The 24,356-nt window shown below is 47.6% G+C and overlaps 14 protein-coding genes across 14 annotated transcripts; 10 read left to right on the top strand and 4 right to left on the bottom strand.

The window, feature by feature from the left end:
• Positions 1-75: 75 nt before the first annotated feature.
• N7455_011758 (Short-chain dehydrogenase/reductase SDR) lies at positions 76-381 on the top strand (the record flags this gene model as incomplete). Its single annotated transcript, XM_065606747.1, has 2 exons — positions 76-243; positions 298-381. The coding sequence occupies 2 exons, from the start codon at positions 76-78 to the stop codon at positions 379-381; spliced, it is 252 nt and encodes an 83-aa protein (XP_065459913.1).
• Positions 382-638: 257 nt separating this feature from the next.
• On the top strand, positions 639-1,483 carry N7455_011757 (uncharacterized protein; the record flags this gene model as incomplete). Its single annotated transcript, XM_040960374.2, has 3 exons — positions 639-1,071; positions 1,130-1,338; positions 1,394-1,483. 3 exons carry the CDS (start codon positions 639-641, stop codon positions 1,481-1,483), a joined length of 732 nt encoding a protein of 243 aa, XP_040809181.2.
• Positions 1,484-1,813: 330 nt separating this feature from the next.
• On the bottom strand, positions 1,814-2,719 carry N7455_011756 (uncharacterized protein; the record flags this gene model as incomplete). Its single annotated transcript, XM_040960410.2, has 1 exon — positions 1,814-2,719. The coding sequence occupies one exon, from the start codon at positions 2,717-2,719 to the stop codon at positions 1,814-1,816; it is 906 nt and encodes a 301-aa protein (XP_040809158.2).
• A 497-nt stretch (positions 2,720-3,216) lies between these two features.
• Positions 3,217-3,856, top strand: N7455_011755 (hemerythrin domain-containing protein; the record flags this gene model as incomplete). Its single annotated transcript, XM_040960409.2, has 3 exons — positions 3,217-3,303; positions 3,363-3,506; positions 3,572-3,856. 3 exons carry the CDS (start codon positions 3,217-3,219, stop codon positions 3,854-3,856), a joined length of 516 nt encoding a protein of 171 aa, XP_040809199.1.
• A 339-nt stretch (positions 3,857-4,195) lies between these two features.
• On the top strand, positions 4,196-4,804 carry N7455_011754 (uncharacterized protein; the record flags this gene model as incomplete). Its single annotated transcript, XM_040960368.2, has 2 exons — positions 4,196-4,378; positions 4,440-4,804. Exons 1-2 carry the CDS (start codon positions 4,270-4,272, stop codon positions 4,802-4,804), a joined length of 474 nt encoding a protein of 157 aa, XP_040809159.2. The 5' UTR covers positions 4,196-4,269.
• A 681-nt stretch (positions 4,805-5,485) lies between these two features.
• On the bottom strand, positions 5,486-5,800 carry N7455_011753 (uncharacterized protein; the record flags this gene model as incomplete). Its single annotated transcript, XM_065606746.1, has 1 exon — positions 5,486-5,800. The coding sequence occupies one exon, from the start codon at positions 5,798-5,800 to the stop codon at positions 5,486-5,488; it is 315 nt and encodes a 104-aa protein (XP_065459912.1).
• Positions 5,801-6,278: 478 nt separating this feature from the next.
• Positions 6,279-7,135, top strand: N7455_011752 (uncharacterized protein; the record flags this gene model as incomplete). The annotated part of the gene is made up of 2 exons (XM_065606745.1): positions 6,279-6,998; positions 7,070-7,135. 2 exons carry the CDS (start codon positions 6,279-6,281, stop codon positions 7,133-7,135), a joined length of 786 nt encoding a protein of 261 aa, XP_065459911.1.
• A 365-nt stretch (positions 7,136-7,500) lies between these two features.
• N7455_011751 (Zn(II)2Cys6 transcription factor) lies at positions 7,501-9,706 on the top strand (the record flags this gene model as incomplete). The annotated part of the gene is made up of 2 exons (XM_040960405.2): positions 7,501-8,055; positions 8,147-9,706. The coding sequence occupies 2 exons, from the start codon at positions 7,501-7,503 to the stop codon at positions 9,704-9,706; spliced, it is 2,115 nt and encodes a 704-aa protein (XP_040809161.2).
• A 961-nt stretch (positions 9,707-10,667) lies between these two features.
• Positions 10,668-11,748, top strand: N7455_011750 (NmrA/HSCARG family protein; the record flags this gene model as incomplete). The annotated part of the gene is made up of 3 exons (XM_040960358.2): positions 10,668-10,841; positions 10,948-11,359; positions 11,420-11,748. The coding sequence occupies 3 exons, from the start codon at positions 10,668-10,670 to the stop codon at positions 11,746-11,748; spliced, it is 915 nt and encodes a 304-aa protein (XP_040809178.2).
• Positions 11,749-12,536: 788 nt separating this feature from the next.
• On the bottom strand, positions 12,537-12,905 carry N7455_011749 (uncharacterized protein; the record flags this gene model as incomplete). Its single annotated transcript, XM_040960366.2, has 2 exons — positions 12,537-12,661; positions 12,716-12,905. 2 exons carry the CDS (start codon positions 12,903-12,905, stop codon positions 12,537-12,539), a joined length of 315 nt encoding a protein of 104 aa, XP_040809141.1.
• An 831-nt stretch (positions 12,906-13,736) lies between these two features.
• On the top strand, positions 13,737-14,632 carry N7455_011748 (uncharacterized protein; the record flags this gene model as incomplete). The annotated part of the gene is made up of 3 exons (XM_065606744.1): positions 13,737-13,846; positions 14,059-14,076; positions 14,131-14,632. The coding sequence occupies 3 exons, from the start codon at positions 13,737-13,739 to the stop codon at positions 14,630-14,632; spliced, it is 630 nt and encodes a 209-aa protein (XP_065459910.1).
• Positions 14,633-15,894: 1,262 nt separating this feature from the next.
• N7455_011747 (uncharacterized protein) lies at positions 15,895-17,882 on the top strand (the record flags this gene model as incomplete). Its single annotated transcript, XM_040960411.2, has 2 exons — positions 15,895-16,550; positions 16,622-17,882. The coding sequence occupies 2 exons, from the start codon at positions 15,895-15,897 to the stop codon at positions 17,880-17,882; spliced, it is 1,917 nt and encodes a 638-aa protein (XP_040809144.2).
• Positions 17,883-18,418: 536 nt separating this feature from the next.
• Positions 18,419-19,774, top strand: N7455_011746 (lactonase family protein; the record flags this gene model as incomplete). The annotated part of the gene is made up of 2 exons (XM_040960383.2): positions 18,419-18,810; positions 18,934-19,774. The coding sequence occupies 2 exons, from the start codon at positions 18,419-18,421 to the stop codon at positions 19,772-19,774; spliced, it is 1,233 nt and encodes a 410-aa protein (XP_040809180.2).
• A 348-nt stretch (positions 19,775-20,122) lies between these two features.
• On the bottom strand, positions 20,123-22,261 carry rfeD (uncharacterized protein). The gene is made up of 5 exons (XM_040960401.2): positions 21,966-22,261; positions 21,695-21,863; positions 21,482-21,633; positions 20,994-21,407; positions 20,123-20,933 (listed from the first exon to the last, which is right to left on the bottom strand). The coding sequence occupies exons 1-5, from the start codon at positions 22,077-22,079 to the stop codon at positions 20,253-20,255; spliced, it is 1,530 nt and encodes a 509-aa protein (XP_040809154.1). The 5' UTR covers positions 22,080-22,261; the 3' UTR covers positions 20,123-20,252.
• Positions 22,262-24,356: the final 2,095 nt, after the last annotated feature.

Genomic DNA, 24,356 nt, shown 5'->3' with positions numbered 1-24,356 from the left:
ACTTTTGCCAAAGGGAACAATGTGGTTACCTCGGTGACCCCAACCTCATGATTAACGGTCAAAAGTCGCTAATCGATGCTCATGAAACCCGAGGGAGTCGGTCGTTATGTGGCAAGTGACTATAGCGTAGACTTAATGAAGCTAGAGCTTGGACAGCTTCCCGCGAAGGACCCCATAAAGCACGTTCATGAATATCCAAAGAACAAGAACTTCCAAGGAGTCTACGTCTTGATTGGTATTTTCGTGAAAACTTTCTTCACTACTTTCTTCCACTCGTAGAATGCGAAGGGATTATAGTTCTCATATTGGGGCTCTGGCGAAGAAAAGTGGGAGTCAACAAGCTACGACAGTACGGCCGAGTTCGTCGCAGCCGTCGCCTAAGATCCTGTTGTACAATTGGGTTCATCACACACATAAACATAAACAGCAACGGGGAAATAAAAGCCCTCTAGAATAGTCAGATTAAATAGTGGCAGTACAAATTATGCACGTACTACTGAGCTCCTTTTTTTATTGTGGCATAGATACCTGTAGTGATGATGTCATTTGGCCGGAAATCTTCCTTATATAAAGGGATTTCGCTCCCCCCCCCCCCCCAAAAGTCTCAATTTTTATTTACTTCTGATACGTGTTCCAGAATGCCAAGATCAATTGCAATCATTGCCGGTGCAGGGCCAGGAACCGGTAGCGCCATTGCCCGCCGGTTCGCCAAGGCCTACCCAGTAGTACTTCTTGCTCGATCGCAATCATCCCTTGACCCTTTGATTGCTCAAATTACGCAAAGCGGTGGCTCTGCCATTGGTGTCCCTACGGATGTCAGCAACTCCGCCAGCATGATTTCGACAATGGACCAAGTCAAGGCCAAGTTTGGTTCTGATGTGACAATCGCCGCCGCCATTTACAACGTGGCGAGCAAGTTCACGAGAAAGCCCTTCCTGGAACAAAGCCAGGAAGACTTCCTCGGCAGTCTTGAGCCATCCGTTAAGGGTGCTTTCAACTTTGCCCAAGCTACACTGCCCCTAATGCTCAATCCCGAAAAGGGACAATCTCCACCCACTCTCATTTTCACCGGTACCGGATCCTTTTTCCTAATTTGTGTATTAAAATATTTCCTTACTGATTCGGATAGGCGCAACGGCTGCAATGAAAGGTGGCTCCGGGCTTTCCGGGTTTGCGATGAGCAAGTTTGGAATCCGTGCTATGTCCCAATCTCTTGCGCGTGAATTCGGCCCCAAGGGTGTTCATGTCTCACATGCGATCATTGATGGCGTCATTAACACCGAGAAGACTAAGGGTTATCTTGATGATGTTCCAGATGGAAAAATTGATCCTGAAGGGGTAAGTGAAATTAGATCTCACTGCCGTCAATCCTCATACTAACCAACAATCACAGATTGCGGAATCTTACTGGTTTTTGCACTCCCAGCCTAGGACTTCGTTTACCCACGAAATCGATCTCAGACCGTATGTAGAGACCTGGTAGTAGACTAGAGATCGAATAGGACGATTTTCTTTACAATTGGTTATTCTTGATTAAGAGTGATATAGGCATAGAGCAATCAATGGAAAGCGTATATAGCTAGAGCTTGATATATTTATTCTGTGCCAAATTAGGATTTAAAATTTCAAATAAAAATACAAAAATAAATATAAAATCTATAGTAGTGAGAAACCCGAGTGACATATCATCAACCCAAGCCAGCGCCAACGACAGTATCCCCCACAATTAACATAATGCCGTATCTAGTTGGATAGATGCCCAACCGATCGACATATTCCAATTACCCCCATCCCCCAGCAAGTTGACAAACACTCACGCTTTGTTCTTGTGCTCTCGGAAGAAATCCTCGACCTTTGTCCAAGTCACGTCGGGATATCGGTTATTATCGAGTGGGTCGAGTTTCCCGGCCCCAGAAAACATGTTCGCCATATACTGCATGCCCTGCCAAGCAGGGAACACATCATTCTCGCCACCAAACAGACGCATAACCCGGATCATGAACTCCATGGATCCCACGGTGCCCATCCAGCCGGGCTTGTATGGCACACCTTCGACATTGCTCTGTGCCTGGGCGATATCCTTCACAGTGACAGTGTCACTAGCGATGCGAAGGAAATTGGGCGTAGGGTTGGGGTCTGCGGCCACAGCAGCGGTATACGCAGCCGTGTCCACCATGGTGGTGAAATCAAGTAGCTGAGTAGTCTTCCCGATATAGGCGACCTTACGGCTCTTGTGGTTGATCATCGGCGAGTCGCCGACCATGAGATCCATGAACCCGCCGTTGAGGATACTCGTCCATTTGATACCGGACTTTCTCAACTGGGCATGAAACTCACGGCGTAGATCAAGGTTGCGGTTGGATCCAGGCTTTGTCTTGGTGAAGTCCAAGGAGAAGTCCGAAGGGATGAATCTCGGCACCTTGGCAGCTACAGAAGCCTCGAGGAGCTTGCTCTGAACACCGTGCATAACATCCCTCAACCCCTGGAGCGTAGACACAACACACATGGCTCCATCCAGTTCGCGGGTGAGAGCCGGGACCGCGGAGAGATCCACCGCGGCGATGGTCACGCCGGCGTCGCGGAGCCTCTGGGTACGGGAGGGATCGGTGTTGGGGCGGACGAGCGCTTTCACAGCCACGCCTCGTTTGATCAGTGCCATTGCAACAAGTTGGCCTAGACCACCAGCAGCACCGGCGACGGCGACAAATGGTGAAGTCATTTTGTTTCTCTTCGACCAGGTACGATAAATTTCGAAGTAATGATCAAGCGTAAGAAGGGAGATAGATATTTCTGGGAATTATTGAAAGCATTCTAAGAGCGAAAGAGCTTTTTTTTATCTTTATCAATAATTCTAAGCTACTCGATTGCGACGCAAAATTTGCCTTTGAATTCTCATCAATTCCAAAGGGGCTCGCTGTTAAGTTAGTCATGGTGGTGGTTCGGGATTGAGATGAACCCCGGGCACCCGAAGTGGGCACCTTGATAAATAGAAATCTCTTGGAAGATAAAATATAGAAATCGATGCAGAATCTGATTATATCAACTCGGCCTATCGCCTTTATGCGATTACCGATTTACCAATCCCGTTCTCAGTTCCTATATCAAGTACCCAGGACCTGGATTCAAAGACCTGGCATTACATTACAAAATAGGCATACAAGAACCAAAGTACCCACAAGAATCATCCCGGCTATCTATCAACTTTCCTACTCCACAATGACCGGTCAATCCTCCGATCTTCCGCCCCTAAGCGACCATGAATTTAAGCTATACAACCGCATGGCAGATAAGATGCAGGGATTGGTGCGTACCCGGTCCGCAGCGTTTATACTTTAAAAATATGGTGCTAATTAACTCCACAGCATCAATGGTTTCGAATGCGATGGAACATAATATACGACGTGGCAGAATCATCACGACGCCCCGCCGGTATGTCTATCAAGAGCTACCTCAACATGTGTTTGGAATTTTGTGAAAATCTCGAGACACACCACAAGATTGAAGAGGTAAGAGTTCATAGAACCAAGTCCCACTTGAGTATACTTGACTCAGTTGAGTAACAATTTTGCAGGTCCGCGTCTTTCCATATCTCGCTCAGCGCATGCCTGCTTTTGCCAACAAGGATGAGTTGATTAAGCAGCATAAAGTGATTCATAAAGGTCTCGAAAGATTCGAGTCGCATGTTCGCAATTGTCTGCGAGGTAATGCTGATCTACGATGGGATGAGATTAAAGACATCTTGGACTCGTTTGGAACGACACTCTGGAACCATTTGGACGATGAGGTCAGGGAACTGGGAGCTGAACAGACTCGGAAGTACTGGTCAAAGGAGGAAATGATGAGAATGCCGATGTAAATGGGTTATATTATTGTATTATTGTATTATTGTATTCCAGCACTAATAAGAACCGTCTTCAAAGGCATACAATATGCGAAAGGGACTATCCTAAGTAGAGATCTTTGCATTAGCTTCTCATTAATTATCTACGAGAAGATAACTTTTCGTTCACACCGTGCGCGATCTTATACTATATGATCAGCACATACCGGCACTCGTAATTTTCACAGTAATTTTGGTGGCGAGGGTCTGTAACTATGGTAATCATATTACATAGCCGCCGTTACATATAGTCGGGGCTCGGCATTGCCCTTGAGGCCGATATATTTAGGGAGGGTTCACCCAGACCTGTACCACCACCATTGACAAACATCTCCCCGTTCTATCTTATATCACTCTACAATCATAAGTAGATTCAGGGGGAAATTTCCATGTCACTTCCGATCAAAAATATCATGAAGCCTATCCCCATTATAGTGTGCGGCAAGTCTGCGCACGTCGCCGTTGGCGTGAAGGAAGGCATCAGACCAGCATATGAGGGTGAGATATTGGCTCCAGATAGTGTTGTTTTAATTACTGCAAATAGCTGACCAACCGCAAGCGCTTCATATCGTTCAATCTTTGGAAGCTGGGGTGAGGGACATTCCATCCCTTTTGGAAGGACTCGCGCCTCCGTCCAAAGAGTGGGCAAACCTTGGAACCCAGGAGTACGGAAAAAAAGCCGCAGCAGTTGTTGCTGGAGGTGGATACAACGATGCAGACTTCGAGCAGCTACGAAAGGCTGGCGAGGGAAAAAGCAGTATACCGTGGCTGCGTCACGACATAAGCAAGGAGATTGACCCAAGGCAACCTAGGCCCAAAGCTGGGATTGAGTATGGCGAGCAGCTTGCAAAGAAGTTAGTGAAGTGCTTACAAGGTTTGGAAAAAGATGAAAAGATGGACAAGGATGGCGTATATTGGTTCTAGGCAATATTATGCAGCAATCTCTCTCTCTCATTTCTCTCTATCTCCGCGGATCGAGACAATGCTGGGTGGGTTAGTAGGGGATAAGTCTTTCATAGAATTTACACTCGACGATGTATCATTCGTAGTCATTCTCCATCCCTGGGCAGTTGCTGCATTCTAGGAATCCACAGAGCACATCGAAGGCACTTTGGAAACAGAATGTCTGAGAAAGAGCTCTACATTTACCAGCGCTGAGTACTCGGTGTCGAATACAGAGTGCTGGGGCAGCTCTGTAATCGAGAGAAATACATCCGGACGCAAAGATTCTAGTTCGTACAAAAGGTTTGAGTTTGCTGAGTTCACCGATGACATCTGTAGAAGAGGCCAAGCGTACGTACCAAGAAGTCTGTTGGTGGGAGGGATGTGCTTGGAACTGGAGGATGGAGTCGCTGGTGCAGATCTTCTCTGAATCTTTCATCAATCTGACTTCGTTTGGATTCAACATCGGGGGTGGGGGAATCGGTCACATCTGAGGCCACAAAACTAAACCATTGTTTCGGAGGAAGTCTTCTTTGTGGAATGGAGCTACCTCTACAGGATCTAGTGGATAGTCCTCCTCGTTAACAAAATTTGGTCCCGGGCTCCTCCTGGAACTGGCCGGGAGAGACCAAGAGCACTGGATCAAGAGCGCCGGAGTCAAACTCAAAAGCGAAGTGCTCCTCTGAGCCATGTCGAGAATTCCGAATCCCAACTTGTATCGCAAAACGTCTCGTCATAGATATGGCTCGTGTCGGTCGGGTTTGGGTTGAAGGTAGTCAGGGTAGGATGGATCGTCTTGCTACCATGGAACAACCCTACTGTCTCCTCCAAGTGGGTTTGATGGAGCGTGTAGCTTTGAGGATAGGTTGGATGTGACTGAGATGAATCACTCACACTGGGCTGAGCATAAAGGGTTTGCCCTGAAGCAAAGTGAATGGGTGGTCGGGAGGTAGGGGGTATAGAAACGGCCTCGGCCATGCTTGTTGAGCTGGGCCGAGGTGTTTCGATGTCGTTGATCGAAGCATGACGCGCTCGAATGTGTCTAGTGAGACTATCGCTATAGTGCTCGCCACACAGTTAATAATAATGGGATCATTGGGTAACACATACTTGCGACCAAACAGCTTGCCACAACTTTCGCAAGCGAACGGCTTCTCCCGGGTGTGAGATCGCAGATGTCTGGTCAAATTCCTTTTTGGAAAACACTTTAGAGCACAGTGAGCAGACATGATTGTGTCTTGACTCTCTCGTATCAGACATAATGAGGTGTCGTGTGTAGCAGAGAAGGTGTTCACGATGTGGCCTCCATATTTTGTCAGCCGCCGCTCTTCGGCATTCTGTTTATGCCGAGCACCAAACTCCTCTAGAAACTATTTCTATTTTTATTTTCGTCTCGATATATATCAATGTCAATAACGATGAGCCAAACGATCTCCAAGTTTCTTTCTTTTTCAAAATGGCAGACAAAAAGCTAAAGGACAACCTGTCGCGTGTCAAAGCTCCCTCTCCTCTCGGCAAGTCGATCTTTGTTGGGCTTCGTTTGACGGATGCAGTTTGGCAATATGCCTTTCTCCATCGTGGTTGGGCATCTCAGCTAGTCCAACGGCTTGGTGGAACGTCTCTACAGGTTCTGCATGCCTCCAGTGGCCGACTGAACCCTTACTACCAGCTCCTTGTTGTCATGGCCCTCGGCAGTGGTTTGAAGCAAGCATTTCATATGGCCTTGATCTCAGAGCAAGAGCTTTCTAGTGGGTTAGGCTTTGGTATAGGGCTCTTTAACACTGTCTTCAACTCGACAAACATCCTTCTTTCCGTCTGGTCCCTCACCTCCCAATCGCCTTCCTCCGACGCTTCCTCCGACGCTTCGCTTCGTATCCAACCCACGGCTTCGGTAGCCATCGGTATTTGCGCTTACACTGTCGGCATCTTGACGGAATTGATATCGGAACTACAGCGCCGTCGCTTCAAAAAAGACCCGAATAACAAAGGAAAGCCGTATGGAGGCGGACTGTTCTCGCTCGCAACAAACGTTAATTACGGTGCTTATACCTTGTGGCGTGCTGGATTTGCATTAGCAACTGGAGGCTGGGCCTGGGGACTATTCAACTTCTCCTTTTTCTTCTACGATTTTGCGACTCGTGGAGTCCCTGTCCTTGACGAGTATTGCACTCAGAGAGTATGCTTGTTCTTTCCCCTTGGTTTTATTACCGCATCCTCTTGTTTAATTACTTACCACCCAATTATTAGTATGGAGAACCTTGGACCGATATCAAAACACGCGTTCATTACCGCTTGTTACCGTGGATATATTAGAAAATACCAGGAAGAATAGGGGATCGAATGGGTCAGGCTTAGTTGTGTATACTCGAGGGTATATAAATTAGATAAGAATATCGAGGTAATTCTTGTGTCTATGTTATTTCTTTTTGTAGTAATCAGTATCTCAGTTCGATTATAGGTGATATCTACATGTACCTAACTAACCTTTGAACCTATTGAGGGAATCGGAGGTGAAGATCCCCGGGCTCTAACCCTGAAGGGCTCCCTGAATAATTACATAATCAAAAACCGGGGGGCACAAACGTCATGAAACAGATTATTGAAAGAATTATAGCTTGCCGTTGCAAAACATCTTGAACCCTCCTGAATTCCAAGATTCAAATCATGATGATTACCAAATGGTTCAACCGGCAAATCCTGTGAACTCCAATCTTCCTCGTGAAGGAGTATCGACCTTAACCAATCGCAGTTGCAATGCCTGCAATCGTAGGAAGGTCAGATGCAACAAGAAATCTCCGTGCGATAACTGCGTGAGGCTCGGATTTGAATGTGATTTCCCACCACCTGGGCGGAAGGCCCGGACTAGGCCGACAAAATCATCCAAGGCTGAGTTGATCTCGCGATTAAGCCTATTGGAGCGGGAAGTCCAGAGGTTAGGCGCGCAAAAGGTCACGGCCGATATCCCTGTGCACAGCCTGGAAGATCAGGACATCGACAAGAGCCCGGAGAGCAGCCGTACTGCACCTTCACGGCCATCGAAGACCCCTGCCCGTGGAGAAGCGGAGGCTGAAGAGGAGGGAACCGGGATTCATGGGAGTCAGATTGTACCAGAGCTGGACCCCAGCACATCGGAAAGTACGCTGGGACACCAGTTTGGGCGGTTGGTCATCGACAGAAACAATGGGACAAGCCGGTATGTGGACCATCGGGTTCTGACGGATCTGGGAGATCAGGTAAATCGTGTCCCTTCTTTTTTACTACAGATTAACCCGGTTGAGGGTTTACAAACAACTTGCTGAATCCCTTTCGTGTTTGTCTTTAAAGATCAAGGAACTCCGTGATGCTTTCGAGCGCCCATCATCGCCGACACCATCATCCGAGGATGAAGATACTTTATCTCCAGGTTCTACCGCGGCATACTCGGAAACACATAGCCCTTTCATATTCGGCTACCGTTCTTCGCTTTCTTCGCTACACGAATACCATCCGTCGCCCGCCATGAGCCATCTACTTTTGAATGTCTTCGAAGAGAACATAGCACCCATTATCATGATTATTCACAAGCCAGCGTTGAGGAGCCTTATCCAAACATCATGGACAAATCACGAGGAGCTTGATAAAAGCTCCGAGGCATTGGTCTTTTCTGTGTACTTCGCTGCAGTCTCGAGCATGACGCCAGAACAATGCCTCATCCAGTTAGGGGAAGACCATGCTGTCGTGGTCAAACGATACCGCTTCGCTGTCGAGCAGGCACTAGCGCGCGCAGGTTTATTCCACACCCACAAACTGCTTGTGTTGCAAGCAGCGGTCCTCTTTTTGACCTGTGCTTGTAATCCAAAGGACACTCAATTCGTGTGGACCATGATAGCTGTGGTTACCCGGCTTGGGCTTGGTTTAGGGCTACATCGTGACGGCACCCACTTCGGCCTCAGTCCCTACGAAACCGAAATGCGGCGCCGAGTCTGGTGGTACATTTATCTATTGGATGTTCAATCATGCGAGTTCCAAGCAACGAGTCCTCAGATTCGGGAAGGGGACTACGATACGCGATTGCCGTTGAATATAAACGATGACGACCTGTCTCCGCATTCGGTGGATACTCCTGAAGAACGGATCGGCTTTACGGAAATGACACTAACCCTAGTCCGCTGTGAGATTCTAATCTCCCGTCGCAAGTCTATGCAGATGACATGCCTAGGGCCTGATAGCCCGAACATCTTGTTCAAGAACCGCAATCTTGCAATAGATGAGTCCAAACGGCTCCTTGAGGAAAGATATCTCCAATTTTGTGACCTCAGCATCCCTATCCATTGGGTCGCAGCAACAATTGCACGAGTTGCACTTGCACGGCTATGGCTTGTCTCCCATTTCTCACTCCTAACCGCGCAAGGCTTTGAAGCAAACAATTGGCCCGACCGATGCGAGGTTCTCATCTTAACGGCCATCGAGGTCCTTGAGTTCGTCTATTTGCTTGAGACCAATGTGAACACCGCCAAATGGTCCTGGCTGTTCCAGGGATATGTTCAATGGCAAGCCTTTGCGTTTGTTCTATCGGAACTCTGTGTGCGCCCGGGCTCCTCGTTGTCCGATCGTGCGTGGGCGGCTGTAGACCGGGTTTGGCAGCGGTGGAATGCGACAAGGACTCACAAGGATGGGTTGATCATGCAATCACTCGAACGTCTGATGAAACGGGCTTCTGCGAGCCGGACTCGTCAGCTCATTGGGTCGGACCTGGCTCCTTCCATTGAGTCCAACCTGACCGACATGGAAATCGCGGACTCAGCGATGATGGACCAATTAGAGGACCTACCTGGGGATCTGATGGCTGTGGATGCTGCATCTTTGGACCTTTTTAGGGACGCGGTGACAAATTTGGGTCTATAACGAAGCCGTGGGAAATCCACTGGCTGGATCATGACAGCGAAGGAAAGATGAATACCTGGAACTGGTTGGCTTTTGCCCGGTGCCTCGGGGCTGTTTAGAATCCCGACTGCACTCCACATCTATGGCCAATTCCGAGGTCCCCCCATCTATGTTGTACTAAATTGAAATACATTTTCCTCACTATAACGCCATTGAATTCATAAAGATAGCTACATGTATGTATGTCTTCTATGTCCTAGGCTCCTACTCTGTATCCCGTAGATATTTCACATTTTCGCGGGCCTCAATTGGCCTCCAAATCTAGCTTACGAAGATATCATCGAAGATATAAACAAATTTTCCTGTCATCAAAGGTCTACCTATCAAACTAATCTCGAAGTGCTAGCCGATTGCTCCTGATTGGTGTGAGAGATCTTCCTGCCTTAGTGCCTTATATTCAAGGATCCAAGGCTGTAAATTTTTGGCCTAAGGCATGATATATGAATACGTCATCGCTGATTCTCAGAGCGTCCGCTCGGTGCTCGGGACTGACCACAAACCCGGGGTTGATGACGGAACAACTAGTTTATCTCCCGTGGATCTTGCTTCACAAGGGGTGACAACATGATTACTATACCAGAAATTTAGGCTAGATGCCTAGTGAGCTTTTACTAAGGTATTGCCACCTTTTCGGGTGTCCGGGGTCCCGAGTTCTTCGGCCTTCAAGGTTACTGCATGATTTTACTAAGGTGGTCGGTTTTGACCTGATGCCGAGCTTATTCACTGTGTCTTTGCTTCGAGAGCCCTCATTCGCCTGTGGCCAAATTTAAGATTCAGAGCTGAACATTGAAATTATAAAAGCTTCCTCGATTCCTCGACAATCTGGAATATATCATCAACTCAGACTTCATTACTACATTCCTCTGCCTCAGATCACTCAATTTTTTCCCTCTTCTCAAAGCAAATTTATCAATCCTTCGCCATGTCCAAGGTCATTACTGTTTTCGGTGCCACCGGTAACCAGGGTGGTTCCGTTATCGACGCCATTCTCGCCGATCCCAAGCTCTCCAAGGAATTCAAGATCCGGGGTATCACCCGCGACACCACCAAGAAAACCGCACAGGACCTCGTCAAGCGTGGTGTCGATGTTGTCTCGGTAAGCTTGCATTTTTATTTTTATTTTTATTGCTTTCCATTTCATTTCCTTGCTCCTCATGAAATAATCATAGAATCATCATGGGTAGAGACTAACATTCCAACAGGCTGATCTGGACTCCGTCGACTCTCTCACAGCGGCGCTGAAGGGATCCCACACTGTCTTCCTCGTCACCAACTACTGGGAGACTATGAATGCCGACGTCGAGTACTCTCAGGGCAAGAATGTCACCGATGTCGCCAAGGCCGTTGGTGTTTCTCACTTGATCTTCTCATCTCTCCACCATGTCACCGAGGAGACTAAGGGCCGTCTCACCAATGTTCCTCACTTCGATAGCAAGGCCAATATCGAAAAGTACATTCGTGCTTCGGGCGTCGGATGTAGCTTTGTCCTTCCAGGTTACTATATGAGCAACTTCACCCAGATGCTCGTCCGTGCCGAGGATGGCTCATACCAGCTCTTCTACCCCGTTGGAAAGCAAGCTAAGTTCCCTCTCTTCGATGCTGCCCAGGATACAGGTAAGACCTCTTCTTGATTCTTCCTACTTTTTGATATACATTAACTCACATATCCCCTAGGTCTCTTCGTGAGAGCTGCCCTCAAGCACGGCGACCAGCTGAAGAACAAGCAAATTTTGGCCGCTGCCAAGTACTACACCCCTGATGAGATTGTGGACACCTTCTCCAAGGTTACTGGAAAGAAGGCCGTCTTTATCCAAGTCTCTCCCGAGCAATACAAGGCCTCCCTGCCTGCTGCTATGGCCGATGAGTACCTCGACAACCAGCTGTTTGTGGAGGAGCCTGGCTACTACCTTGGAGAGCCCCTCGAGCCCAGCCTCAGCCTTCTCGATGGCAAGCCTACTACCTGGGAGGAGTTTGTGAAGAAGAACATCTCCGCTTGGAAATAGGTCACCCGGAACGAGTGGTCGCTTTAAATAAGAATTATCACTTCAAATGAGAGTTTGATATTGATTCATATATATTTATCGTTTCAAATGAAACTTTTCGCTGCCAAATTTGCTCAAGTGTGGTTTAAACATTTAAGTCATGGTTGTTTAGAAATTCAGATTTATCAAACACGTGTCTAATCGTAATCCCTTTTTAGTAATTCTGCACCGGACATGGAAATTGTATACTCACGCCCCGTAGTATCACCCGTTGCTTGTAGACGAGTTCCTCTTCCATTGCGATGCGTGACATGCGACTAGACGCACCATGACTGAGTCCGAGGCCCTCATTGATGACGGCCGACTGATAGTATAGTTAATCTAAATCCATGTATACAATCTCCAACGCGGCATTCAAGACTTTGCGAGTCATTGGTGACCCCCTCTAGTCCTCCCATACAAGAACGGTGCCAGTCAGCTTCTTAGCGGATCCGACAAGAGAAACCCTGACGTTTGGCGATGTGATCATGTCTAGATAGGGCTGAAGATCAAGGGCCCAATAGAAAAAAGACCTTCATTAGGATTCTTTACATAACTTTAAGATCCATTGTTAGCTTTGGATTGATTGTAAGGCGATATGTAGATCGTAACAGATATAACATATTAATTTCCGAGAAGCAGATATCAAATTACGGGCTAAATAATGATAATACCAAGGTAATTTAACACGAATGTGTCGCAGGTAGAAAAAGAGTGTTCACAAACTCAATGTTAGCAACCCGGTCACTCCGGCGAGCACGGTAATTCTTCTACGTGCCAACAACCCAGTCAGTATCTTGTTGCTTCTGGCTAGGTTGCTCCTTTGTCCCGGGTTGCTTTCCCTGGTGGTGTGGCCATCCCCAAATGTGGTGCTTCTTCGGAGTCGCAACATTATCTGTATGATCTTGTTATTATATAGCAGATAAAGAAAAACAAAGTGATATTGTACCATTTGCTACACCAGCGAAAGCCTCATTAGCGTGAGATTGAGGCTGAGCAGACTCGGACTTTTGATTCTGCGGCTCTTGCTCGGGAGGCTTTGCCGCGCTAGGGGCATCAGGAGATGTAGGGACATCCGCTGAGTCGGTTGAGGATCGACGACGGAACGCGTCAGATGCTCTACGGATGAAGTCCGACATGGTGGATATAAACGTTTGTGATAATGTTTGTTATATGGTTCGACGATATTTCTTCTTATCCGTCCGGAGGAAAATGACGATAAGAATTTATGTTCCCTCAAGCCCTCTATATAGTTAAAGTTATAGCAAGGCGAATGATGTCATATGGCCCCATTAGTACGAAGATCTCATGATCACTCTGTCATTATATTACTCATAATGGCTATTAGGTATATTGAACGGTAGATGAGGTCATGACGTGCGACAACCTCGGTGCCAAAGGAGTTCTAATTCGTGTTCCGTAGTAATTTTATCACGGAGGTTAGGAGTGAGTTTCGTATTTATATGCCTATTAGGTTTAATAGGCCAGTAGATGGGTTCGTAGAACCATGGTTGGGAATTGAAGAAGGTCACTTGAGTTCCTCCTGATTTCACTTTCCCGTGGCCATTTGTTCATTGGTGCTGGACGCAATCATAACGGTCCCTAGAAATAATGACTTCCATTCTATAGACCTATTGCAGTACGAGCATTATCTTCTCCCCGCAAGACACCATTACTGTGTAACAATCTGAAAATCGAAACTATGTAGGCACCTAATTTATGTAGATCGTTATAAATTACACACGCCTCGAGACTGTTGCCCGTTGAAATTCATGTTTTCATCATGTCATATCAGTTAGAGGGTTGCATGCCATCGAAAATACAATCCATGGATATATGATCGTACAGTCAGATTTGTGTCACTATATCCAATAACCTTGGAAGAGAGTTATGAACCGGTTGGACACTTCGTCGTTGTTGCCTCAGGCAGCAATAATAAACAAACCATGCAAATTCGCTCGGGAGCATAAATGGACCCACCCACCCTGGCTCTTATGAAGCTTCATAAGCTTCATCCCACTTTATCAGCTTCACGCACCTTTATTTTGTCTGTCTCTTACTTACTAGGAACGTCTTACCAGTATGTCACCCCGCAATCTAAGGTCGAAAATCTAGGGCCAGTGAAATTGACTCGTGGTCAACCGCGACACCCCGAAGAAGCTGAAGTACACAACTTCAGACTTGGCTCCACTGAATATATCCATGGTATGCTATCCAGGACCGCACTTACAGTTACTCGGACCTTACCGATTCTTCGCGTACGCATCCCGGAGTATCGCTAAGTACGATTAGGCTCTGGTTAAAGATTGAGTATGTGACGCCCCTCGCGATTTAAACGCTTTTGCTAATAATCCACTTACCAAGCGAAGAATATGAGTTTTACAAGGTTGATGATATTCGCGCACCTGGTTATCCATTTACCTGGGGACGGTACCCGCTGAGCCTAGAAGGATTCTGCGTTCGAGATCACGACTCCCAGGAAACACTCCATCCCCATCTACAGGTGACCATTTTCAACTTCGACTCCCCTGACGAGGATAGCATACTCGCGAGCGAGCTTTCAGCGTTAGTGCAGATTATTGGCATCCGGTCCCGTCAGCCGACCTTCTCGGGGACTCCTAATATTGCTGCCTTGTTAATCTCCTTTTTTGGCGCTCGTCAAGTACGTGTTATTCAAGCCTTCTATTTTAACGGAAATTGGAAGGACGAAGAGAAGGAGAAAGACGGGGAGCCTAAGCTCACGGTGACGCTAGAGAAGGCAATAGAGCTTGCCGGCGAGAACAAAAACAAGAGCGAGGAACGTATGGACGATATCATTCGATGGATGGCGTGCAACCCAAGCTTTCTAAAGGGCAAGAAGGCCTAGGGCCTTTCTAGGTAATCCACATATGTAGTTTTGCCAATGATTTCCTATTTTAGCTGCAAAAATCTGCAAAGTAATCAGATAGAATACTGTTATTTACAGGTGTACGAGTGTCCCTACTTTCAATGTCAAATAATGTCGTTTTTTATATGATATGGTCTATAATAGAGTGAACGAATGGTTGAAGTATATATCAGTTTAATCATAGGATTCTATAAGCACCCTAATTTCTGATAGCCCTCAAAAAGCAATACTAGCTAAATAACCATATATTCTGACGGCCGTTATTAGAAATCTAGTAAAGCAGCCTACGGGCGACTGAGTATGCCACCGGTTCATAACTCTCTCATTAGATATTACCTCACCGCCACTTTCATCGCCGGAGGCATATACAACAAGACAAGAACTGTAATCGGCCCCTTATAAGGCCATCTTAGGTTCTTCTTAGTTGTCTTTTGAGCTGTCGTTTGAGCTGTCTTTTGGGATACCTTTTGGATGTCTTTTTAGATATCTTTTGAGCTATCTTTTTTAGATATATACGAGGGCGGTTAAAAATCATATTCTATATAAGAGACTTTTCTACATATAACCTTAGACTATATAATTAGTCTCCGATCCCTGGCCGGGATATACCTTTGCATACTTGTAAAGTGAGTGTCTAAATCAATGCCTGGCAATATGAACCAATGAGAGAGTTATGAACCAATGGCATACTTAGTCGTAGTAGCCTAAAGAAATTATTTCACGTACGTCAAAAATAGAAATAAACGTTCTGCGAGTTCCTCCGAACTGTTTCCGTAACGATTCCGTAGCGAATCCGAGCCCAAGGGCGTTCCACCACCACCCGAACTCCCTCCGTTGCAGAGTAGATCCTGAATTTACTTCTCAGTGGCATTATATCGGCCTTGATAACGTTAAAATACAGTCATGATATCCACAAGTCTTTCTTCTCTTGAAAACCCATACCAATGATGTCGGCTTCTAGTGGCGGGACCCTAACATATCCAATGACCTTGGGGTGGTATAGTGCAATCCAAGTACGTAGAAGACCTACTTACTGATGAATATCATGGTAAATTCCGATCCTAAATCAAAAGAAGAGACATATAAAGAAGGCTATACTCGACTCTCGCCATGGTGATATTTTCCTAAATAAGTCCACGCCTTTTCCGCCGTCCACGTCATATCTACATACATTTTATATATCAACAATATCCATTACCACCTCCCTCTCCTCATACTCCTCTCCTACCTATATCTTCAATATGGGTGTTAAACCCAGAACCGACCGCCCCGTCGCAGTTATCGGCGGCGGCGTCCTTGGCCGCCGCATCGCCTGTGTCTTCATCGCTGCTGGATACCATGTCCACATCCGGGATCCCTCGCCGATGGCTCTCCGCGACACGGCAAATTACATCGATCGCCATAAAGCCGAGTTCTCGTTGATGCCGCGCATTCACAAGGCACGCGAAGAAGATAAGGAGGGAAAGGCGGATGGACCTAAGAAGGAGGCCGCCATTTCCCAGGTTGATCTCGAGTCGTATACTTCCGCGCCCTACGGTAACTGCAAGACTTTCACCGAGCTCGAGCCCGCCATTTCCAATGCTTGGTTGATTGTCGAGGCTGTGCCTGAGGTGCTGCAGTTGAAGATTCATGTTTTGGGGGAATTGGATAAGTATGCTCCGGCCGATTGTTACATCGGCTCCAACAGCTCCTCGATGAAGTCAACCTTGATGCTTGTTAAGGTCTCTCCCAAGCGCCAGCGCAAGGTCTTCAATATCCACTTCGCTATGCCTCCTTCTATCCGCATGGTCGAGCTGATGACCTGTGGTAAGACCGATCCCGAGATCTTCCCTTACTTGGAGACCGTCTTGGGTGAGTGTGGCATGTTGCCAGTGACAGCTCGCCGCGAATCGACGGGGTATGCATTATTCTTCTCAAAACAGAAAGAAAATCCATATATCAGCACAGACTGACCCAACCCTTATATAGATTCATCTTCAACCGCATCTGGGCAGCAGTCAAGCGCGAAATCATGCAAATTCTCTCCGAAGGCGTCAGCGACCCCAGCGAAATCGACTTACTCTGGGAACACATGTTCAGGAACGGCCCTCTCCCATGCCAACTGATGGACCAAGTCGGCCTCGACACCGTTGCCTTCATCGAAGAGAACTACATCCAAGAGAGAGGTCTTCCCTCCGTCTCAACCGTCGACTGGCTACGCAAGGAATACATCGAACAAAACCGCCTCGGCAAGAAGAGCGAAAAGGGTGGCCTCTACCCCCCGCTCGCGAAATCCGCTTCCGCAGAAGCAACCCCAGCAAACCCGCACAGCGCGGCGAAAGACATCTACCTGCTGGATTCCGGGCTCGGTGGAAATGCCAAGGATGTCTCGCAGGTGCACTCCAATGGCAAAATTCTGCGTCTCAATCTCGCAACACAGAAACTCACCCCCGCCGTTGTCAGTCTGAACATGCCCGATGGTATCGACGTGTCATTGGAGACGCAGCGCGTCTTTTGGTCGAGTATGGGCCGCAACCCGGCAGCCTGTGATGGCTCCGTCTGGTCTGCTGATTTCGAGGGCGGCGATATGATGTGTATTGTCCCCGTTGGAGGGATACACACCCCCAAGCAGCTCGCTGTTATCGAGTCGCGGAAACAGATTTACTTCTGTGACCGTGAGGGCACAAGCGTCCATCGCTGTGATTATGATGGTAGTAACCATGTTATCCTGGTCCAACGCCGTGTGGATCCTGGTACCAATTTGTTGGAGCAGATGACGCTTTGGTGTGTGGGTGTTGCTGTCGATGCTGAGCGCGGTCTCTTGTACTGGACGCAGAAGGGGCCTTGCAAGGCTGGTCGTGGTCAGATCTTCTGCGCTGGCTTAGATATTTCTGAGGGTGAGACTGCCGAGAATCGGACTGATATCCGGTGTCTGTGGAATAACCTCCCGGAGCCTATTGATATTGAGTTGGATGGCGAGAGTCGGACTCTGTACTGGACGGATCGTGGTGAACACCCTTTCGGCTGCACGCTGAACCGCGCGTATGTTGGTGGTGAGGAGATGGATTTCCAAAAGGTTATTCTGGCACGTCACTTTCATGAACCTATTGGCTTGAAGTTGGATAAGGCGAGCAACATTGTGTATGTGGCTGACCTGGGTGGTAGCTTGTACTCAGTGTCATTAGATGATGGGGTCAAGACTGAGCTTGTGCGCAATGATGCTTGCTATACTGGGTTGACACTTGTTTAAAAAAACAGTTATGTGAATTATGTACAGAATCGATTTCCTTTCGGTCTACCCCCCTATTCTAGTAATGAAGAAACCCCCACGCAACATGGGATGAATGTAAGCTAAGAAAGTCAGAAATAGTACATTGCATAGTATGTTGCAGTTGCATTTGAAATATTATTATTATTATGCATGTACTCTGTATTCTCGCTTTATGACGATGTGGCTGGGAAGAATAGCTCCGATCATACCCAATTGCCCCCTTAGCCCTAATTAATTCATTAATTCCCGCTATATCTCCGTCTTACTATATGAAACTAGTCTGCATATAAGCACAATATGCACAACCGAAACAGACTAAAGCAATACAACATAAAGACAATGTCACCCTTTCTCCCCTCTTCCCCCTCGATCCATTCCTGCACAGGGACCGCCGATCATCGCGTCTCTCACATTCCCCCCATCGTACGGAGCACATCTACTACATCGACTATTTACATACAATCCCATCCCACATCAAATCTCATAGGTAGCAACAACTTACCAATTCCGCCAAAATGCACCTTCAAACCCTCCTTCCCGTCCTATCCGCCATAGGAACAACATCAGCAGCAATTGCCTCCAAACCAGCCCACCTCTGGGCAACCCACTACAATGGCAACGTCTACAGCCTAACGCTGAAAAACGATAACCTTTCCCTATCACAAACCCTCAACACCTGCGGTGACATGCCAAGTTGGCTTACCCTAGATGCGCACACCCGCACTGTCTACTGCTCCGACGAGGATGGCACGGCCGATGCTTCCACGCACGGCTCGCTGATGGCCTTGCATGTCAAACCAGACGGCACACTGCGCGAAGGCGCTGTCGCAAAGACTGTCGGTGGGGGCGTGAATAGTGTGATCTATGAGTCGGATGACGGAAAGAAGTTTATTGCAATTGCGCATTAGTAAGTTTTTTTTTGTTTTTGTTTTTCCTTTACTTCCTACCTACATTCCTTTCCGAGATTAAGGTTTTGCCTTGCGTTGGTCATGATTATGGTGAATGTGGGCCTGTGCTAACAATCTAATAGCGGAGGATCGGCCATCTCAACCTTCGCCTTGCCCATCAAACAAAACCAACCGGCCCTACAAGCCTTCCATTTCAACTTGACCAGACCGGGCAAAGTCGCCCAGCAGGACTCCCCACACCCACACGAAGTCTTCCTCGACCCGACGGGCTCGTTCATCCTCAGTCCGGACCTGGGCGCGGACCTGCTGCGCGTGTACGCAATCCAAGATGGCCCGTCGGGAAAGCTCTCGGAGTGTCCGAGCCTGAACATTACCTACGGTAGCGGCCCACGGCACGGTGTTTTCTGGACAGATGGCACTGACCGGTCGGCTGGGGTTGGGTCGACGCATTCGCGGAAGGTGGCGGCTGTCGGCGAGACGATGTTGTATCTTGCTAACGAGATCGGGGGTACGATAATGGTGTTTGATGTTTCGTATTCGAGGTCTGGCTGTCTGTCTTTCGAGAAGACGCAAACCATGGTGCCGTATCCCGGGGGTGTTATGCCCGAGGGTGCGACGCCGGCTGGGATTAGTAGGATCGGGAATGAGGTCTATGTTTCGATTCGGACTGATCAGGGGTTCAAGCCCAATGATTCAATCGTTGTGCTTGATCGGTCGCCGGTGGATGGGTCGGTGGAGTTGCGAGACTCGTTTTCCGCATTTGGGAAGGTGCCGCGAACTTTTGTGATTAATCGGGCCGGGAATCTGGTTGCCATTGGGAATCAGGCTTCTGCGACGGTTGCGATTGTGCGTCGGGATCCGGAGACTGGAAATCTGGGTGAGGAGGTTGCTTCTCTACAGGTTGGTGAGCCCGGAAAGGTGGGGACTGCGGAGGGTCTCAGCAGTGTCATCTGGGATGAGTGAATTGGTAGTTATATAAATCAAGAATTGGATGGCGGGAGAGGACAGGCTGCCTCCCACAGCCACAGCTCTCTTCTATAAACAGCGCGGAATGAAATCATTGCAGTACAAGTTCGCATCACATGAAAGACTTGAAAAAGCATCAAAAGCATATACCTCATGATCAAAAGAGTATGTCCACATGAACCGGAATGCGGAGAGAAAAGAAAATGTAGACCTTGAATGTTGAAGACCAGCTTCTTCGGAGTTTTGACTGTCGGAAACCTGCACCGAAAAGACCTGGCCTGGAAAAAGCAACTCCCGCAATATCGTCTGGATGATGGATCCTACCAGATCGCAGTAAAAAAAAAAATCCCCCCCAAAAAATCAGAAAAGCCGATGGAATGATGAAGAATAAATAACAATGTAAGAATGAACGTGGATCAAACATCAATCGTAAAATGCGTAAAGCCAAAAATGTAGGCTGTCTTATTGAAGTCGTTCACTTGATGTCGATTTGGAAGGCCTTCCATTTGCCTCCGACCGTTCGACATCGCGGACATCCGCGAGGACCAGGGTAACTTGTTGGTCCGTGTGACGGGGCATTATTTAATGGGCCATTCCCCGGAGTTCGGAATGAAGCGGGCGGACTTGAGATGAACATGCCCACGCAATCGCGGCAGACTCCACAGATGCACTCCGTACAGGCATAGCATTCGTTCAGTGCCGAGGGTCGTTTGCACTGAGCGCAAAACACCTGAACCTCTCTGTTGCGGAAAGATGCCGGAGTAGGATTGGAGAATCGGTGTTGTTGGCGCTGGGAAATGGACGGGATAAGATTCATAACTGGGCTGGAATCAGAGTTTATGGATGGCGCGACTCCCGAAACCGATGATGCAAAATTTCTGCCGGATGCTGAAGACATAGAATCGAGCGATGATTCAATTGATGGGAATGGTTCCAAGTCGCTCTCACGGCCGCGGTGGTTCTCGTATGGTGGTGGGGTCAATGATTTGTGCAAAGGCGAGGCGGCATATGAATGCGGTGGGAATGGCCGATGTGAAGAGATAGGAGGCAATCCTGCAGATTGGAAAGCGGGTGGTAGCGAGGATCGATTTTTCACTCCAGAGGGAGCAGACGTCACATTGGAAAGTAGTGGGGCAATCGTTGGAGACCGACCAGCCTAAATTTGGCGCATCAGCACTGAAAAAAAAAGAGAGTCCAAAATTGCATTCAAACTCACCTCTGAATAGGGCTCATCGTCTACTTCGGTTGCTGACGTCGCGGCTTCAATCAAATCCTCCCAGCGCTTGCCTTGCGCCCAGGCCGCGGTTTGTGGCTCTGCTGAAAGGGCTTTACGGTCACCGAGGCTTGGTCGCCGCCCGAATTCTTTTGACTTGGGGCGATCTTGCTTGGGTTTACGGGCAGATTGGGTGATGGAGGATTTGCGCGGGCGGCAAAACTTGTCTCTCCGCTGGATTGGCGGTAATGTGGATGAGCGACCGGGTGGGGAGTGATTGAGGATGGATGGAAGAAGCTCGCGGGGACGAGGCGTAAACGGTGGAAGAGATTCCTGCTTGAAATGGTCGCGGAGTGGGGGAAGTTCAATAGCTCCACGCAGGCGAGGATGACTCAAGTCGGTATCCGAATGGGTATCCTGGGGAAATGCGGGTCAGTGCCACTGTGGAGAGACGCAGGCCTCGAAGCCCACAACAGTCTGGAGTGACAAACCATGTCTGTATCCCAGTCCGAGGCTAGTCGATGGTGGTGCAGTTGTGCCAGAGCAACCGCCGCAGTCGCCGCGGCTGGGTGGGGTTCATCCAGAGCTCGAGGGGTAGCCGGGGAACCGTCAGCGACATAGATGTCCCTTTCCGGTGCCACATCTGTGGGTAGCGGTCAGTTATATTTAGCGAGAAAGCAGGGCAATCAAGGAAAGAAACTCACCGTGGGGTCGCCGGGGTTGAGCGGGTTCGGGAGGTGACAGCTGCACCCGTTGCTCGAGCGGGGTGTTCACCATCATCAGGAAGCTCTCCTCGGTAGCCGGGAGCTTCGGAATGTAATGGTTCGGATGCGCACGTCGAATGTGCTCCTGCATGGAGCGATAGCGTTTTTCCTAGAGCACCAACCGGATTAGTTTCAAGTCGAACTCCAGAGTTGTACGGGTATAGCTTTCACGAGCAAGATGATAGGTGGGGGTTCGAGGGCAAGTACTCACACCGAGGCATCGTTTGCGACAATTGGAATTATCGTTGTTCTTCAAGGGACAGACCACCTCATTATTGGCATCGGTTACCGAGAAAGAGCTAGTCAGTGAGCTTCGAGGAGGCATGGTGCATATGTTTCATCCGAGAGATAAAAAAAAGGAGGGGCGAATAAAGAGGTCAGCCAAGCACAGACAGGGTTTATGTGAGAACAATAGACAAAAATGCAGTTCAACATGCTCTGGTAAAAGAGAAGAAGGGAAGAATTGGAAAATGGTAAAAAAAAAGAGGAAAAGGATGAGAGGGCGGCTCATACATTCAGAGGTTACTTGGGGAAGGGCTTGTGGGAGAGTGCACACTGGGGGTATTACGGGTAATTACGCAGACTTCGCCTTATTCTATTTTTTGCCCCGTTCTTGTTCTTGGGTTTTTTTTTTATTTTGTATTTTTTTTTTCTATAGCTAAATTCTAGTTCTGGTACAGTTCGAATTAATTCTATGAATTCTAGTCAGGAACAGCTTTATTCTAACCTTTTATATATTGTAGTTTTACTCTAGTTAACTATGAGCTCGCATACGTGGCTATCGTTCCCTATCGAGTATCGATAACCAAAAAGAGGGGCGTGCAGCTTTGAGCTTCCCTTGTAAAAATCCCCATTGTTGGAATGTTCCACGCTACATAGTATTACTGATACTATTAGTCCGTACTCCGTACTGATACTTTTTTTTAAAAAAAAGGGAGAGAAAAAAAAATTGAGGGGAAAAGAAAAAAGAAAAAGAGACGAAACCGTACGGTACTGGTATTTAAATACCGAATAGCACGGCTTTTCGGAAACCCCGGTGGAACGCCGAGCTTCTAGCGATTTTCATTGCCTTTACTTTTTTCATTTTTGATGTGACATCCTTAGATGCTTCTAAAGCTTTATTCAGACGATCATTAAAACACATCAACCTAGGTAGCATACAAACATAATTCACAGCTTCGGGCGAAAGGAAAAAAAAAAAAAAAAAAGATTATGTCGCGATAGGCGCTATCAGCGGCCCCTCCGAAGCTCTCCCCAGCTCCTGAGCTTCATTCCAGAAGGGAGAGAAGCTCCGGGTGGCGAACTAGCGCCACGTTACAGTGTAATATTACGTGTAGTATTATTGGTTTCCACGGTTGGTTAATTGTTCTAATTTTATAGAACGTATACATATTGTGTGTGTACTCCGTATGTACCTATTCTAAGATCGAACATACGATAAGTACCCCGTATAAAGTATATACATAGTAGTAATGCAGAGCAAAGAAGGGGCCTCGGGGAGGTGTACGCAAGCACTGATAGTGCTCAGGTATAAGCAAGCGCGTGACTTACGCCCTGAGCATATTCACCCTTATATATGTTGTACATCTCTCGAATATTTCTCAAGTACCTATCCCAGCTCCGATCTCCTCCGTTTACCCTTAACTCTAATCGAATAAAGGCACAGCTTTCCAGATTACTTGAATGCCTAAATACCAAAATACCCCAAAATACCCCTAATACCCTGTATAACCAACTACCGATGAAGAGCATCCCAAAGCAGCCTGATTGGCCCCCAATCCCCACCGAGTCACCAATTACCTCCATCCTCATTGGTGCAACTTTCACGCCATCCCGGTTCTGGGTGGCCGTGCAGGGGGGATCAACGGAAAAGTCTGAGATTTCAAGTTCGAGGGTTTTGGTTTTGGTATTGGTATTCTGTACTCCATAGGTACGTATATAACTAGTAATATCTGACAATAATATATGTAATATATGTATAGTACCTATAATATAGCTGTTATCAGACTTATACACTATCTATCCGTCCACGGGTACACTGGAAATGTCAAGCATGTCACACTCCACTTAATTTGCCAAGGTGGAGAGCTTGTAAGTCGAGACTTTCATTGCCGTAGGCGATGGGCTAACTACTAACAGTATATCTGATCTTAGAATTCATCTAAAGTCTAGCTTTCATGCAGTCTATAATAAGTACTCCATGCATGGTATAGATCCAAGAACTATGATCATTGTACTCCGTACTTAATTCTATTTCCATCCTTGTACTGCACTGATCCCTTCCTGCAGACCAACATACCACGTCTCAGCCATGCAGGGTCCAACATCATGGTAACCCAGTGTGTCGCCACTTAAGGGGTGGCTGAGAGCTGAGCACGAACTATAATTGTACGCAAATCCGATTCGTGTTCCATGCTTAGCATCATCCGAAACCCTTGCCGCGCGGTTTGCCTTGCAAGGGATTCAACCTGAACAAACTCGCTCAACTGCAGAATGCTAAAATACGGGAATGCAGAAACCAGCTTGCACACAAAGTCCCCAACAACGGATCGAAAAACGTACATGTAGTTCTCCAGTCGATACCGCTAAAGACCATACACAT

Source organism: Penicillium solitum (genome assembly GCF_028829755.1).
Source record: "Penicillium solitum strain IBT 25940 chromosome Unknown utg000009l_segment0_segment0, whole genome shotgun sequence".
In the NCBI taxonomy this organism is placed as follows: domain Eukaryota; kingdom Fungi; phylum Ascomycota; class Eurotiomycetes; order Eurotiales; family Aspergillaceae; genus Penicillium; species Penicillium solitum.
The sequence above is the reverse complement of the archived record's forward strand: the minus strand, read 5'-3'. Positions and strand labels throughout refer to the sequence as shown.

What these genes read in the sequence shown, in the direction of transcription:
- rfeD (XM_040960401.2), bottom strand. Translation starts at nt 22,079, where the DNA reads ATGCCTCCTCGAAGCTCACTGACTAGCTCTTTCTCGGTAACCGATGCC. An exon ending in CGGACTGGGATACAGACATG is followed by an intron (nt 21,408 to 21,481) that starts GTTTGTCACTCC and finishes GCATTTCCCCAG; the next exon opens with GATACCCATTCGGATACCGA. An exon ending in ACGATGAGCCCTATTCAGAG is followed by an intron (nt 20,934 to 20,993) that starts GTGAGTTTGAAT and finishes CGCCAAATTTAG; the next exon opens with GCTGGTCGGTCTCCAACGAT.